General features: G+C 43.5%; 2 protein-coding genes and 1 pseudogene across 6 annotated transcripts in view; 2 read left to right on the top strand and 1 right to left on the bottom strand.

Annotated features, from left to right (window-relative positions):
• Positions 1-1,753, bottom strand: part of P3H1 (prolyl 3-hydroxylase 1) — a 16,033-nt gene extending 14,280 nt beyond the window's left edge. For 2 of the 3 annotated variants that reach the window (XM_081307731.1, XM_081307732.1), the window contains exon 1: positions 1,196-1,752. In XM_081307731.1, the coding sequence (XP_081163857.1) occupies positions 1,196-1,657 (462 nt within the window). In that variant the 5' untranslated portion in view covers positions 1,658-1,752. Of the gene's footprint in view, positions 1-1,195 lie in introns of all 3 variants that reach the window. The other variant, XM_081307733.1, reaches the window with a different exon arrangement.
• Positions 1,753-14,788, top strand: LOC308656538 (uncharacterized protein C1orf50). Of its 2 annotated transcripts, none has more exons than XM_081307736.1 (5): positions 1,753-2,035; positions 2,163-2,278; positions 10,620-10,706; positions 12,019-12,150; positions 12,493-14,788. In XM_081307736.1, exons 1-5 carry the CDS (start codon positions 1,768-1,770, stop codon positions 12,676-12,678), a joined length of 789 nt encoding a protein of 262 aa, XP_081163862.1. In that variant the 5' UTR covers positions 1,753-1,767; the 3' UTR covers positions 12,679-14,788. The 2 variants fall into 2 exon arrangements, with proteins under 2 accessions (XP_081163862.1, XP_081163861.1); XM_081307735.1 differs by having other exon boundaries at positions 1,753-2,044.
• Positions 8,585-10,587, top strand: LOC308656539 (large ribosomal subunit protein eL18-like; annotated as a pseudogene). The gene has a single exon. The product of its transcript is annotated as a large ribosomal subunit protein eL18-like (transcript).
• Positions 14,789-14,954: the final 166 nt, after the last annotated feature.

The following is a 14,954-nucleotide window of genomic DNA, read 5'->3' as shown; positions in this document are numbered from 1 at the left end:
TTTTCTGAATACATCATGCTTGGGTTTTAATTTTCCCTTTACCTGGAACAGCTATCCTTCTTTCCCAGGCAATATTTAGGACAGGCTCAATGTCACCTCTCAAGTCTCTCTAATTATTCTCTGAGATAAAGCTGGATTTTTCCTCCTTTGTGCTCACAACAGCCCTACTACATACTCTTTTGATAGCCCTTACTACAGTGATCCTTAGCAGCAAAGCAAGACAATACAAAGAGTTAAGCATTTTAATCAGCTGTCCAAGAACTGGAATGCAGTAGGTATTCAATAAATGTTTGTCAAAGGATTTTAAGTAGTGCTGTTAAGTGACATGACCAAAGTCATAGTCCAATCATTTTAAAGTCCAGTACTCTTCCAAGCAACCAGGAGGAATGAAGGGGTACTGCACAAGCAGAGTGCTCTTGCAGAGGTGGAAATCTGAGGTCCCCAAGAGTCTCTAAGTCTCTTTTTAGGTCTGTTGAATTATGAATATAATAGATACGCAGCAGACCTCCTTCTTTCCCCTTCTCTTCAATAAATGAGACTAATAGTAGCATCTACTTCACAGGGTACCATGTGGATGAGGGCAAATAAGTTAATAAATGCTGTGCTTAAAACAGCGCGTGGAAGTACATGTGGTCTATCATCATCATCACACAAGCCTGGAACCCTCAAAGCCTATTTGTACACAGTTGGCACTGTGGCATTCCTAAAAACACGAATTTTCTTTGGAAACTGGCAGATTAGCCAGAGGGTCTCCCACAGGGTGGAGCCAGGCAGCCCCTGATGGCAACGTGGCAATCCCACGTCCTGAAGGAGCGCTGCAGGAAAAGCATCATTAGAGAACGAACCGGAAGGAAGATATTGTAGAAAGCTCCCGGCTTTTCACTTGGACATTTACAATGAAATCAGGATGGGAGACCCAACCTGCTGCTTCAGTTCCCTCTTGGAGCCATTACGGGAATAAAAGGTCAATCCTTTCTTGGCCTGGGACCTAACCCCAGACTGGACCTTTGGGGTTAACATCTGTCCATAATAACTGGGCGAGGCGGGTCCCCTAGCAGTTTCTCTGTTCTCCCTGGGTCTGAGGAGAGCTCCCCAGCCAGGAGGCCACCCTCCCTCTCTGCGAATACTTCCCTGGTCCTCCAGTTCCCCAGGTCGCCCGCAACCATTCTGCGAAGTACCCCAGGCAGGTCCGCACCTTGAAGTAGGCGACCTGCAGGTAGTTGTAGGGGCTCCGCTTGCGGAACTCTAACTCCAGCTCCTCGCTGAGTGAGTGAGCGGCCGGCGGCCCAAGGCAGCGGCGCAGGCAGGCGGCGCGACGAAGCAGGCCCCCAAAGAAGCGCAGGTCGTGCAGGGCGGCGGCGCCCGGGGCCTGGGCCAGACTCGCGGAGGAGCCGGAGTCCAATTCCCACGGCAAGTCGGCTGCACATTGGGTGCGACAGCGCAGGCGGAGGGCGCGCAGGGCGGCCCGTGAACGCAGCGCCCGCTCCATGCTCAGGACGACCCCGGCCCAGTCCCCGCGCGCGTAGGCCGCGGTCCCCTCGGCGAAGAGCAGATCAGGCGCCGCCAGGTCCCATCCCGTCTCGGACTCGCCCTCGGCCTGGGAGGCGGTGGCAATCGCCAGCAGTATGGTCAGCAGCCTCCACAACTGCGGCGCCATCACCTCCAGAGACTTAGCGGGACCACAAGCCACCCGCTGCTGAGGACAGGATCCCACCCCCGGCAAGGTCCCGCCCCTGGGAGAAGCCCCGCCTCTTAAGAGAGCGGCGCATGCGCATGGTCACACACCTTCTTGCTATCAACGTGGTCCCAGCCCCTCAGAGCAACTTTAGGGTTTGCTGGAGCCCCGCCTCCGCGTTCAGGCCGCGCCCCATCGCTCCGGCGCCAGCGGCCCGGGAATACGGAAGCTCCGCCCACAAGCCGTTGTGCGCACGCTCTTCTGCCCAAGGAGGTAGAGTAGCCGTCATGGAGAACGCTCCGCTGTCTGGGCCGGAAAAGAAAGACCCTGAAAGTCCAGGAGTGCAGCAGGCGGCTGCAGGTCAGGATGGTATGCGGGGGGGAGGTCAGCTTGGGGAAAGAAGTCCCCGCGGGCAGCTAGTCTCTGGGGTTCAGCGGGAGGCTGAGGGCGGGAGCTCACAGCCTGTGTTCCTGGGTGTGTGTCGCAGGATCCCTGGTGGAGCTCACCCCAACCCCCGGCGGCCTGGCTTTGGTGAGCCCCTATCACACCCACCGGGTCGGGGACCCCTTAGACCTCGTGGCGCTCGCAGAGCAGGTGCAGAAGGTGAGGAGGCGCGGCTGGGAAAGTGAATAACTGTCTTCCTTTGAGGTTTGCTCTACCTGTTTTGACTTGGACCTTACAGCCACTAAGAGTGGGGTTCTTGTATGCTTTTTGCAGAGGGTGAAAGTGGACTGTCTTTCTGAGTCGGTTGCGTGACTCAAAACTCTAATCTTCTGAGACCAAAGATACCTTCTGCTGCAGGTAGAGTGCCCATAATCTCCCTCCGTGGGAAGGTCTGCAAAGCATTTTCAGTACATTATTTCATTTGCACCTTAGCACATCCCTGTGAGGTAGGCAGTACAGAAGTTCTCTTTGATGCGTGAAGATCATTCTAACCCAAATTTTTCAAGGATGTATAGTTCAATTATTTTAAGCTGCTCCCATAAAATCTTTATCTGTTTACCTGAGAGCTTGAAGAATTTAACATATTCTAGGAAGGGTAGGACTTTTAAGTTTTGCCCTGTATTCTCATTCACTGGATACAGTATTCTCATATTCTCATGCTCAGAGCTTACACATTCATTGGCAAAATAGGTAAAATAAAGAGAAACTGCAAAATATCGGGAAAAGCACTGGAAGTTTGGATACATGAGCCTTCTTTCTACATCTTTTTTTTTTTTTTTTTAACAGTAAGAACAGCCTTAAATGGTTGCAACGAAGAATGGAAGAGAGAGTATAGAACAGCTCTTCTTCCTGCTGGGGTGGCATTCACAGTTGCTCTCCACTCTTTGCACTTTTTTTTTAAATTAATGCATTATAGTTGTGCATAATGTTGGGATCTGTTGTTACACATTTGTACCATGCACACAATATAATATAACTTCCCTCTTCTTTCCTCTAAATTTATTGGTACTGGGGATTGAACCCAGGGGCATTTTCCAGCCCTTTAAAAACATTTTTGGGAGGTACTGTGGATTGAACTCAGGGCACTCGACCACTGAGCACACCCTCAGCCCTATTTTGTATTTTATTGAGACAGCGTCTCACTGAGTTGCTTAACACCTCGCTTTTGCTGAGGCAGGCTTTGAACTTTGGGTCCTCATGTCTTAGCCTCCTGAGCTTCTGGGATTACAGGTGTGTGCCACTATGCCTGGCCTTTTTTAAAATTTTGAGTCAGGTTCTGTTATGTGTTTGGATGTGAGGTGTCCCCCAAAAGCTCATGTGTGAGACAGTGCCAGGTTTAGAAGAGAAATGACTGGGTTATGAGAGCCTTAACCAAATCGGTGAATTAATCCCCTGACAGAATTAACTGAGCAGTAACTAAAGGTGGGTAGAGTGTGGCTGGAGAAGGTGGGCACTGGTACTGTGCCTTTGGGGTATATATTTTGTATCGCGTAAGTAGAGTCTTTCTGCTTGCCGATCATCATGTGAGCTGCTTCCCTCTGCCACACTCTTGCACCATGATATTCTACTTTACATTGAGCCTTGGGGAATGGAGCCTACTCTCTGTGGATTGAGACATCTGGAACTGTGATCCCCCAAATAAACTTTTCCTCAACTACAATTGTTGTGGTCAGTTCTTTTAGTCATAGCAGCAAAAAAGCTGACTAAAACAGAAATTGGTACTGAGAGGTGCTCAGTACAATTATTGTTATTATTGTTATAGTTGTTACTAACCTGACCATGTGGTTCAGAAGCTTTTGGAGCTTTTTGGAATTGGTTGGAGAAATTTTGAGATGTTTAGCAGTGCTGGAAATACTTTAGATTGTTTTAAGTGGAGCTTAATGGCCAGTTCTGGTGGGAGCTGGAAAGACCAGAATGCCAGTAGGACTGTGGACAGTGAAGACAGTGAACCCTCACGAGGGTTCAGAGAAGGAAGACTCTATTGGAAATAGGGCTAGAAGCCATTCGTGTTATGTTGTAGCTGAGAAGTTGTCTGCATTTTGCCTGTGTCCTGAGATTTTCTGTGAGGCTGATTTTAAAAGTGATGGACTTTTTAATCTGGCAGAAGAAATTTCTCTGCAGCATAGCATTCAGGCAGTAGCATGGATATTGGTAGTGACTTTTAGCCAAATTTATTGTGATAATCAGGAGCATAAAGCAGAGCAGAAAGATTTGAAAAACTTGGATTTGAAATGTGGACTGAAAACTGGGGCTAAGGAAGTTGCAGTTGTTAAAGATACTACCACCACTAAAGAAATGTTAAAGACTCCCCAGGGACAATAAGAAAGGTGGCTTGAAGTTATATCAGCATTTGGCAAGATCATATCCATCTCAGGCTCAGGAGGTAAAAGTAAAAATTCTCTTGAGGAGAGACCAGTGGGGCACCCTTCTTGCACAAGGGGGTCTAGGAGTTTTTTTCAACATGCTCAGCTACCTAGATACTCAGAGGTTTCTGTAGTCGGGGTCCCTGGAGGTTTGGCTACTGCTCAAGATGGTAGCAGACCTTGGAATCAACCATGTGGTGCTATTTCTGCAGGAATGCAGGATGCTAGAATTAGGGGGTCATGGAGGCTTCCATCAAGATTTCAAAGGAAGGCCTGGGAGACCAGGCAAAATGCAGCAGGATCAAGTCTGTGGGTGACCCCTGAGAGGCCGATGCATGGAGATGTGAGGAGGAAACCAAAGCTGCAGTGGAGACCCCCAAGATTTAAGAAATGTCAGTACCATGGAATGTCCCCTGAGGAAGGCTACAGGAATTGTACAGGCAAGCCAACAGAAAGGCCTCTTGGGCTGCAACCAACAAGGTCATGAGGCGGAGCTACAGGAGCCCTTTGAACAGAACATCACCATGTCATGTGCCCCAGATGCCAGACTTGTTTGCCCAGCTGGATTTCAGTCTTGCTTTGGTTCCATCCCTTCTTTCTATGCCCCTATTTTTTAGAATAGAAATCTTTACTCTCTGCCCTTCTATATTGGATACTTGTAAACTGCTTTTGACATTTTTAAAATAAATAAATATTTATTTATTTATTTTAGTTATAGGTGGGCACAGTATCTTTATTTTTATGTGATGCTGAGGATTGAACCCAGTGCCTCATGCATGCTAGACAAGCACGCTACCTCTGAGCCACAACCCAGCCCTGCTTTTGATTTTGACAAGAGCTTATAATGTGAGGTTGCCCTATGTCTCAGAGGAGACTATGATCTTGAACTTTGAGATCTTGGAACTGTTGAGACTACGGGAACTCTGGGAAATGGACAAAATGTATTTGCATTGGAGATAGTCATGAGCTTTAGGGGACCAGGGACAGAATATTATGGTTTGGATGTGAAGCGTCCCCCTAAAGCTCATGTATGGGACGATGCAAGAAGGTTTAGAGGAGAAATGATTGTGTTATGAGAACCTTCTTCCAATCAGTGAATTATTCCCCTGACAGAATTAACTGAGCAGTAACTGAAGGAAAGTAGAGTGTGGCTGGCACTGGTGATGTGCCTTTGGGGTATATATTTTGTATCCGGTAAGTAGAGTCTTTCTGCTTGCCGATCATCATGTGAGCTGCTTCGCTCTGCTACACTCTTTCACAATGATGTTCAACTTTACATTGAGCCCTGAGGAATGGAGCCTGCTCTCTGTGGATTGAGACTTGTGAACTGTGAGCCCCCAAGTAAACTTTTCCTTGACAACAATTGTTTTGGTTGGGTCTTTTAGTCACAGCAACAAAAAAGCTAACTAAAACAAAGTCTCAGTAAGTTTCTTAGGGCCTCTCTTAAGTTGCTGAAGCTGTCTGAACTTGTGATTTGCCTGCCAAGTTGCTGGAATTATAGGCAGTAACCCCCAACCCAGCTTTACACAGAGTCTGACTCCTATTTTGACATTACTTTCAGGCAAATACTTCTCTGGACCTCAGCTTCTTTATCTGTAAAGTGAAGGATTTGAAGTAGAAGAACTCCTAGATCTAGAGGAAAAACCTATTCCGTGAAAAATTAAGTTCCTTCTCATCCCCCTTTTTTTTTTAATATTTATTTTTTTAGTTGTAGTTGGACACAATACCTTTGTTTATTTATTTTTATGTGATGCTGAGGATTGAACCCAGGGTCTCACACATGCGAGGCAAGCGCTCTGCCACTGAGCTACAACCCCAGCCCCCCTTCTCCTCTCTTAGCAAGACTTCCAGTCTGCAAAGATTTAGGGAGGATCCTGCTGCTTTAAAGCTTATGATATCCCCTTATCCTTATATACAGTCTCATATTTGTTCTTTTTTTTTTTTTAAAGAGAGAGAGAGAATTTTTTTTTAATATTTATTTTTTAGTTTTCGGTGGACACAACATCTTTGTTTGTATGTGGTGCTGAGGATCGAACCCAGGCCGCACGCATGCCAGGCGAGCGCGCTACTGCTTGAGCCACATCCCCAGCCCTCATATTTGTTCTTGATTATATGTTTGTTTTGCTCATAAAATTTATTTATTAAATGTTAACAATACTTGAATTATCATTTGATAATATACTCAAATTCCCTAATGTAAACATCTCTACTGTTTTTTAAAGAAAAATTGAAATATTTAGGAAAGCTCTTTTTTTTTTTTTAACAGTTTTTAGTTGTAAATGGATCTTTTAATTAATTAATTAATCAATATGCGGTGCTGAGGCTCGAACCTAGGGCCTCACACTTGCAGGCAAGTGCTCTACACTGAGCTGCAACTCCAGCCTAGGAAAGCTCTTTTATTTAAAACCTTATGCTTTTTCCTTTTTAGAGAGGGAAGCAAAGCACCTTTTATGGATTAGGAGAATATCTTGTGACTATGTAATCAGAGCACTCTTCTTGGGAGGTGGACTGCCAGGGGCAAAATCTTGGGCAAACAACCTATTTATTTATTTATTTATTTATTTATTTATTTATTGGTGCTGGGGATTGACCCCAGGGCCTTGTGCATGCAAGGCAAGCACTCTACCAACTAAGCTATATTCCCCAGCCCAGCAAACCACATTTTTATATGTACTAAGTGATTCTTATGTTTACTACAATGATCTGAACCAAAGAAATAAGGAATACAGTTTTTGTCTTTGATCCTATAATCTAGTGAAACATAAAGGATGCCTTATTATGCTGCCTGAATTTCTTCAATGTAACCAGTCTTTGAGAAGTGAAGAAAAAACACTCTAAAGATAAGCTTTGAATCTAGTTACTGTACTGAAATGTACTTTCTGGCAAGACTGAATTCTGATACCCTACTTAAGATTCAGAAAGCTTGGGAGGCTGGGTATGGAGGACTGAATTTTAGACCCAAACTGATTTATGTTCAAATCCTTCAACCGCCATTTACTAGCCATGAAACTTTTAGTTTGATTCACCTCTATGAGTCTTAATTCCTAAAATGAGAAAGTGGGACTGTCATCTCCATCTTCATAAAGTGTCACGAGAGTTAAATTCTGATGATATAAAGATCTTTGGAGTGGTTAGGGCCAAAGTTAGTACTTAGTAATTATAGGTACTTTCTCCGTTGTTTCTATTTTAATTAGGTTCTTTGATTTATAAGAAACAGATTCACTGCTACCATTTTAAGGAAAAAGAGATTTCTTATAAGACTGTAGAATCTACCTGCTGTAGAATCTACCTTAGCTGTGGAATCTACCTGCTCTATCACTAGCTATATGGCTCCTTTGTCCTGGGAACAAAATGCAAATTCTTTTACCTTGGGCCACAGGGCCCTACAAGATCTGTTCTCCATCCTGACCACCATTCAAATGACAGTATTGTTCATTGAATTTGACCTTTTGGCTACACATAGATTCCAATTCCTATAATTCTCACACTTCTTATTACTAAACAAGTTACTTAACTCATTTGTTATCTTTGACCTGCTATGGTCACATAATTATGGCACATCGGTATTTTGAATGCATGTAGTACTAACTTTAATTATTCTTATTTTTATTGTTAGTATTATTTATTGGAGCTATACCATAAAGTAAGGTAGCCACCAGCCACATATTTCTGTTGAATTCTTGGATTGTGCAGTTAGTGTGACCAAGGAACCGAATTTTTAATTTAACTTAATTTGAATTTTAAAACCTGATAATTGATTCAGTTATTAGAATTTAAATTTGAATTTGATACAATTTGAATACATGGATCAACTTCATAAATGTAGATTTTGTGTGATTTAAACATAGGTCATGTATTTCCAATGAAGATTTAGCATCCAAATTGAGATGTGCTGAATATAAAATATACACTGCATTTTGAATACTTACTATGAAATGTAAAATAACTCATTAGCAATTCTTTTTAACTTTACACAAATGTTCATAGTAACTTTATTCATTATAGCCCAAAAATGTTACCAGACATCCATCAATTGATTAACAGAAAATAAAATGGTATATGCGTACAATGGAATATTGTTGAGCAATAAAGAAATTTAGTTCTGATAGAAGCTACATGGACAAACTTTGAAAACATACTTAATAAAGAGTGATAATCCTTCTGAGGTCACTCTAGTCTGTCCTGGCTTTGAGAGTTATATGGTCTGTTTTAAGCAAGTTCTGTAGCCTTTAGTTGTATTTCTTGGCACATGATGGGCAGTCTTCCGTGTAGATCATAACTTTCTGTCAGGTATACGTGTAATGTAGTGTGTGTGTGTGTGTGTGTGTGTGTGTGTGTGTGTGTAAGGATATGTGTGGTACTAGAGGTTTCAAGTATTATACAAGTACTGAGCTACACCTCACCCCATTTTTATGCCCCTGGGGTTGAACCCGGGATGCTCTACCACTGAGCTACATCGCCAGCTCTTTTTAAATTTTTATTTTGAGATAGGCTCTCAGTTGCTGAGGCTGGACTTAAACTTGCTTTCCTCCTGCCTCATCCTCCTGAGTAGCTGGAATTTCAGGCATGCATGCATCACCATGCATAGTTAATCTTTGTTTCTTTTTTTCTCCAAAGAAGAATATTGCTGTGGTTGCCCAGGCTGACCTTGAACTCCTGGGCTCAAATGATCCTCCTTCCTCAGCATTTTAAGTAGCTGAGTCTATAGGTGTGTACTATGATATCTGCCTTCATAACATAGTCTTTTAAAATACATTTTGATTATCATTTAGAAATGCAATAGTAAGTTAAAATGTAGGGCTGGGATTGTAGGTCAGTGGTAGATCGCTTGCCTAGCACATGTGAGGCACTGAGTTTGATCCTCAGCACCACATAAAAATAAATAAATAAAGATATTGTGTCCATCTACAACTAAAAAATATATATATTTTAAAAAATTTAAGCTTTCCGGACTAGGCCGAGCTGTAGGCGCCATCATGGGAATCAACATACGCCACAACAAGGACCGAAAGGTTCAGCGCAAGGAGCCCAAGAGCCAGGACATCTACCTAGGGCTGTTGGGCAAGTTGTACAGGTTTCTGGCTAGATGAACCAATTCTACCTTCAACCAAATGGTACTGAAGAGGTTGTTCATGAGTCGCACCAATAGGCCACCTGTCTCCCTCTCTTGGATGATCCGGAAGATGAAGCTTCCTGGCCGAGAAAACAAAACAGCTGTGGTCGTGGGGACCATGACGGATGATGTTCATGTTCAGGAGGTGCCCAAACTGAAAGTGTGCGCACTGCGCGTGAGCAGCCGAGCCCACAGCCGCATCCTCAAGGCTGGGGGCAAGATGCTCACCTTTTATCAACTGGCCCTGGACTCCCCCAAGGTCCATGGCACAGTCCTGCTCTTTGGTCCTCGCAAGGGCCGAGAGATGTACCGGCATTTTGGCAAGGCTCCTGGGATCCCACACAGCCACACCAAACCCTACGTCCACTCCAAGGGCAGGAAATTCGAGCACGCCAGAGGCCGGAGGGCCAGCCGTGGCTACAAAAACTAATCCTGGTTTTACTGTTAACAAAGAGGCTTTGAATTTGGGGGAAAAAAATTTAAATAGGTATGATGTAATTCAACTGAGGTAAAGTGTCAGATTAACAGATCTTATCTACATTAGCAGGAAATAAGAGCCATATCACAAGTGTTTTGATTTTCATTGTTAAGACCCATTACTGATTTAGAAGTATTTAAACATGAGAAAACAAATAGGAATCCTAAGAAATACTTGATTAGCCAGGCAGAAAGCAAGGAGAAAAATATATTAGGTGGAGGGGAGGCATATTCAATATATTTGGTAGCAAGAGGGTAGGACATATTGGAGGGCCAAAGAAATCAGAATGTGGCTAGAGTTCACAGTGAAAGCAATGGAAACTGACAAGAAGGAGCACTTAATTCTGGTGTGGAGTCTTGTCAGGGTGGCAGTGCCGTTTGAGCTGGGCCTTGGGATGGATAGGAATTTATGTGGCAATAATGAGAATGGGAAGTACTTTAGGTGTAAGTAAAGATGCTGACATAACTCTTTTCTCTGGGATCTATATAAGAACATCATAAGTCATATTCTTTCTCACCCTGCAGTTTGGTTTTCTCCCACCTACAGGCTGATGAATTTATTCGAGCAAATGCCACCAACAAATTGACAGTCATAGCTGAGCAGATCCAGTATTTGCAAGAACAAGCCAGGAAGGTAAGGAAAGACTTTAGGCTGGCTGGCTGCTGACCTGTCTGCCTCTCTCCCTCCCTCCCTCCCTCTCTTCCTTCCTATACTGGGGTTGAAACTGGGGTACTCTACATTTGAGCCACATCCCAGCCCTATTCATTTTTTATTTTGAGATAGGGTCTTCCTAAATTGCTGAGGCTGGCCTTGAACATGCAGTCCTCCTGCCTTAGCCTCCTGAACAGCTGGGATTACAAGTGTGCATGACTGTGCCCAACTTCATTTTTATTATTTAGTTCATAAGATTGACTGTAGTTGCTTATTTGTCTTTGGTACCTTCTAAGAGATGTAGAGGTTTTGAGTGAGATAGAAGGAATAAACCTGAGAGGTTATATTATTCTGTTTAGTGTTACTGTGATGAAATACTTAAGGCAGGTTAACTTTATTAACAAAACAGATTTATTTAGCTCACAGTTTTGGAAGTTCAGGGACAGGTGCTGGCTTGTTCAGCTCTGGGGAGGGGGGGGGGTCCTTCTTGGCTATATCTAGTCATGGCAGCAGTGTGTGTGTGTGAGAAGAAATCTCATCACCCAAAAGGTAAGCAGAGAGATTTTCAAAGCTCAGGCTTTCACAGCAACACGTTCTCACTCTCTGAAGAACTCCCTGCAGGAAAACAGTATTCTCTTCTCAGAGCAGCATCCCCAGGAACCTGAGGACCTCCCACTGGGTCCCACATCTTCCATTAGCACTCATATCACCACACTAGTGACCAAACTCCCAGGACATGGTCCTTTGGGAGACAAATGGCAGCTAAACCATAGCAGAAATTGAGAATAAGATTTATTTATTTATTTTTTAAACCAGGAGAGAATTCAGTGAGGTAAAGCCTTTCAAAGGAAAAAAAAATGTATTCTTTTACAAAAGAAATGTACTGGGCTGGGGTTGTAGCTCAGTGGTAGAGCACTTGCCTCCACCTGTGAGGCCCTGGGTTTGATCCTTAGCACCACATAAAAATATACGAACAAAAATAAAGATATTAAAAAAAAAATAGTAAGAAAGAAAGAAATGTACTTACCACAGAAAAAGAGGAAAGAAACTTAAGAACCACCCAAACCCATTAATGCTCAACACTTTGAAATATAATTCTAAAGACATTTTCTTCAGCCTAGTAGCAAAATTTAATCTTTATTTCTTTAGAATTATCTGGATGCCAGTAGTGATTTATTGTTGTGGGGAAGCAAGATGCCACGTGTTGCAGTTTTCACATTTTGATTGCAATGAAGCCTGAGCATGAGTGCCTATTAACTCTGATCCTCATCTGTTGCGCCTCTGTGGTTCACAGGTACTGGAAGATGCTCACAGAGATGCCAACTTGCACCGTGCAGCTTGTAATATGGTGAAAAAACCTGGCAACATTTACTATCTTTATAAACGGGAGAGCGGTCAGCAATACTTTTCCATTATTTCTCCAAAGGTAGGAACATTTACTCTTCATCCCCAAACCTACTCCAACCTTTGAGAAATTCTTGGCATGTGTGTATGAAAGTAAATAGACATAGGCTGGTAAATTTTTGCCTAGAAAATTGGGGGTGGTGTGATCCCAGGCATAACTCTAATAAAACGTGTGTTTGCTTTAAATTACTTCATTTATTATCTCTGTTATGGGAATATCTGATATATAATGTAACTGCTTTTCAAGTATGGTCTGACTAGTCTGAAGTGAAAAGCCAAAATAGAAATTTGTGGATAAATAGGAAAAGAACTCAGTTTACTTGTATCCTGCTCTGATCAGAACCCACTCCTTTGCCTTTTCTAGGAATGGGGGACTAGTTGTCCTCATGACTTTCTTGGTGCCTACAAGCTTCAGCATGACTTGTCCTGGACTCCATATGAGGACATTGAGAAGCAAGACGCTAAAATCAGCCTAATGGACAAGCTGCTGAACCAGCCAGTGGCCCTGCCCTCCTGCACTGAACCCACCTTCCAGAGACTGACTAATTGAGCATGGACTCTGGCCAGCAGCTCTCACAACAAGGGCCTATTGCCTCCTTGTGGCCCCTGTTCTCTGCATTGATGGGGCAGGGTCAAGTGATCTGAGGACTTGTAGGTGAATCAGGAACTTCTTGGAAGGAGACCCTATGTGAATGTAATTGCTTTTGTTTTTATTGCTTTTAATTGGGTTGGTAAGGAATCACAATACTCTCTTTTGGGATCTCCTTGGAGCAACAGATGCCCAGTTGGAGGTCACTCTCAGTTCCTTGATACTTTGGCCTCTGCAAGATGGCAGCTTTCTTCATCAAAGCAGAAAGGATAAGAGTCTACTAGCAGGACAGGAATTAATCTCACATAGTCCATTCATAGAAGTGACGTCACCTTTGTTGTATTCTCTTGGTTAGAAACAAGTCTGCAGGCCAGCCCACACTCAAGGGAGGGAATTACACACAGGCATGAATACCAGAAGGCAGGGATCACTGCATCGTTGAATAGACTTAAAATTTGTTTGCCGTGGTGCTCAGTTGAGAGGAAAAAAGAAAAGTCATTTCTGGCGAAAAGAGGCGATATTACAAAGTAGTTGAGTGCAATGATGTTGAAGTCACAGATCTGGACTTGACTCTTCACTCTGACAAAATAACTTATAGCTGGCATTCCTGCTTCCCCTCTGTCCCCTCTCCAGTCCATTCTGCATATAGTTAGGTCGATCCTTTGAAAATGCAAATCACTCTTACAATTGACTTTTCCAACCATTGGAACTGGAGAGGAGTTATTCAGAAGAGAGAAATACAGTTACCATGCTGATGCACTCCCTGCACTGACCTTTAGGTAGTGCCATTCCTTTCCTGTTTAAGCCAATGATCAGGCTTAGGGAAGGCTAGTGGCAATGTCAGAATCGTGGACTAGGACTCAGTGATGATGTACAGTAGCTACTTTTCATTCAACCATCCAGCTGTCTACCCAGTAATTCTGTAAGTATTAACACCTTCTGGGGTCCAGGTTCTAGAGAATAATACAGCTGAAAAAGGGCCCTATTTCACAGGAGTGCGCAGTCTAGTGGGTGAGGAAGCAAGCCAGTGACTACAGCGTGCTATAAGAAGTGCTGTGTTAAAGGTATGCACTGGATATTCTAGAACATAAGCTTGGGAGAATTTGGGAAGACTCTTTGGAGGTGCTGATTCCTGGGTGTTGAAAAATAACTGGGGGCTCCAATTATCTTCTCTATGGGAAGTGTGTCTTTTAGGGGTTAGGGTAGGGTTCATTTTTGGATGAAGTTTATTTGTAAATGAAGGAAAGGACATCCTTTTACAGACCACATCAACCAGAATAATCATGGGCACCAGGATGGGTGCAGGGGGATATATCCTGCCTAGAAGATTCTTATTTCTGACAGTTGGGGGATAGATGAAAAGTGGGAACAAAAGCAATTCCAAACAAAAAGTAACATGTGAAGGTGTTGATAAGAAGCAGCATGGCATTTGGGGAATTGGATCCAGTCTAAAGTGAAGAATATGAGGCTTGTTGTACCAATGCAGACTCGTGGAGGTAGTGGTGGTGAGTGGGCCCTGGCCACTCCAGCTGAGAGGTTGACTTTAGAGCTTTCACTGCTGTAGCACTGCTGGTGGCCTCTGCTTTCAGAATCCTGTCAAGAATGTGGGTGAGAGCTTAGAGCATTGGTGCACGCCTGTACCCCAGTCACTTGTGAGGTTGAGGTAGGAGGAACTTAAATTGAAGGCCAGTCTCATCAGTTTAGTGAGGCCCAAAGCAACTTAGTGGAACCCTGTCTCAAAAAGGCAATCATGGTACCCCCCTCAAAAAAAAAAAAAAAAAAAAAAAAAGGAAAATGAAGAAAATGAGCCAGGGGCTATGGGAGAAGAACTAAGGTAATGATGTAAAGATTAGGGAGTTGGTAGTGTTGGCTTTCTAGAAGCCTCATTTTGGCTGTGGAAGCTGGATGGAGGAAAACCATTAGGAGCTTCTGTCCCTAGTCCAGGCAGGAGATGATGGGGTTGTGAACTAAGTTTGTGGTAGAATGAGAGGTACCATATTTCCTCAGTGGTAAGATAACACTTCTTCCCCGACATTTTAGTATCTGAAACCTGGATGCTTCTAAAAGTCGATGGCATGTCACAGTTAATGTGACATTTTTTCCTTTCTTCAAGCTACATGAAATAATGGTGTGTCTTATAAGGGATGGTGTCTTGGATGAAGCAAGACATTTTGAAAGTAAAATAAATTGCCATCTTATTGACAATAAAATGGGGGTGGTGAGTGAGAGGGAGAAAC

This window comes from Spermophilus citellus (assembly GCF_964194105.1).
Source record: "Spermophilus citellus genome assembly, chromosome: 9".
NCBI classification, from domain to species: Eukaryota; Metazoa; Chordata; class Mammalia; order Rodentia; family Sciuridae; genus Spermophilus; species Spermophilus citellus.
The sequence above is the reverse complement of the archived record's forward strand: the minus strand, read 5'-3'. Positions and strand labels throughout refer to the sequence as shown.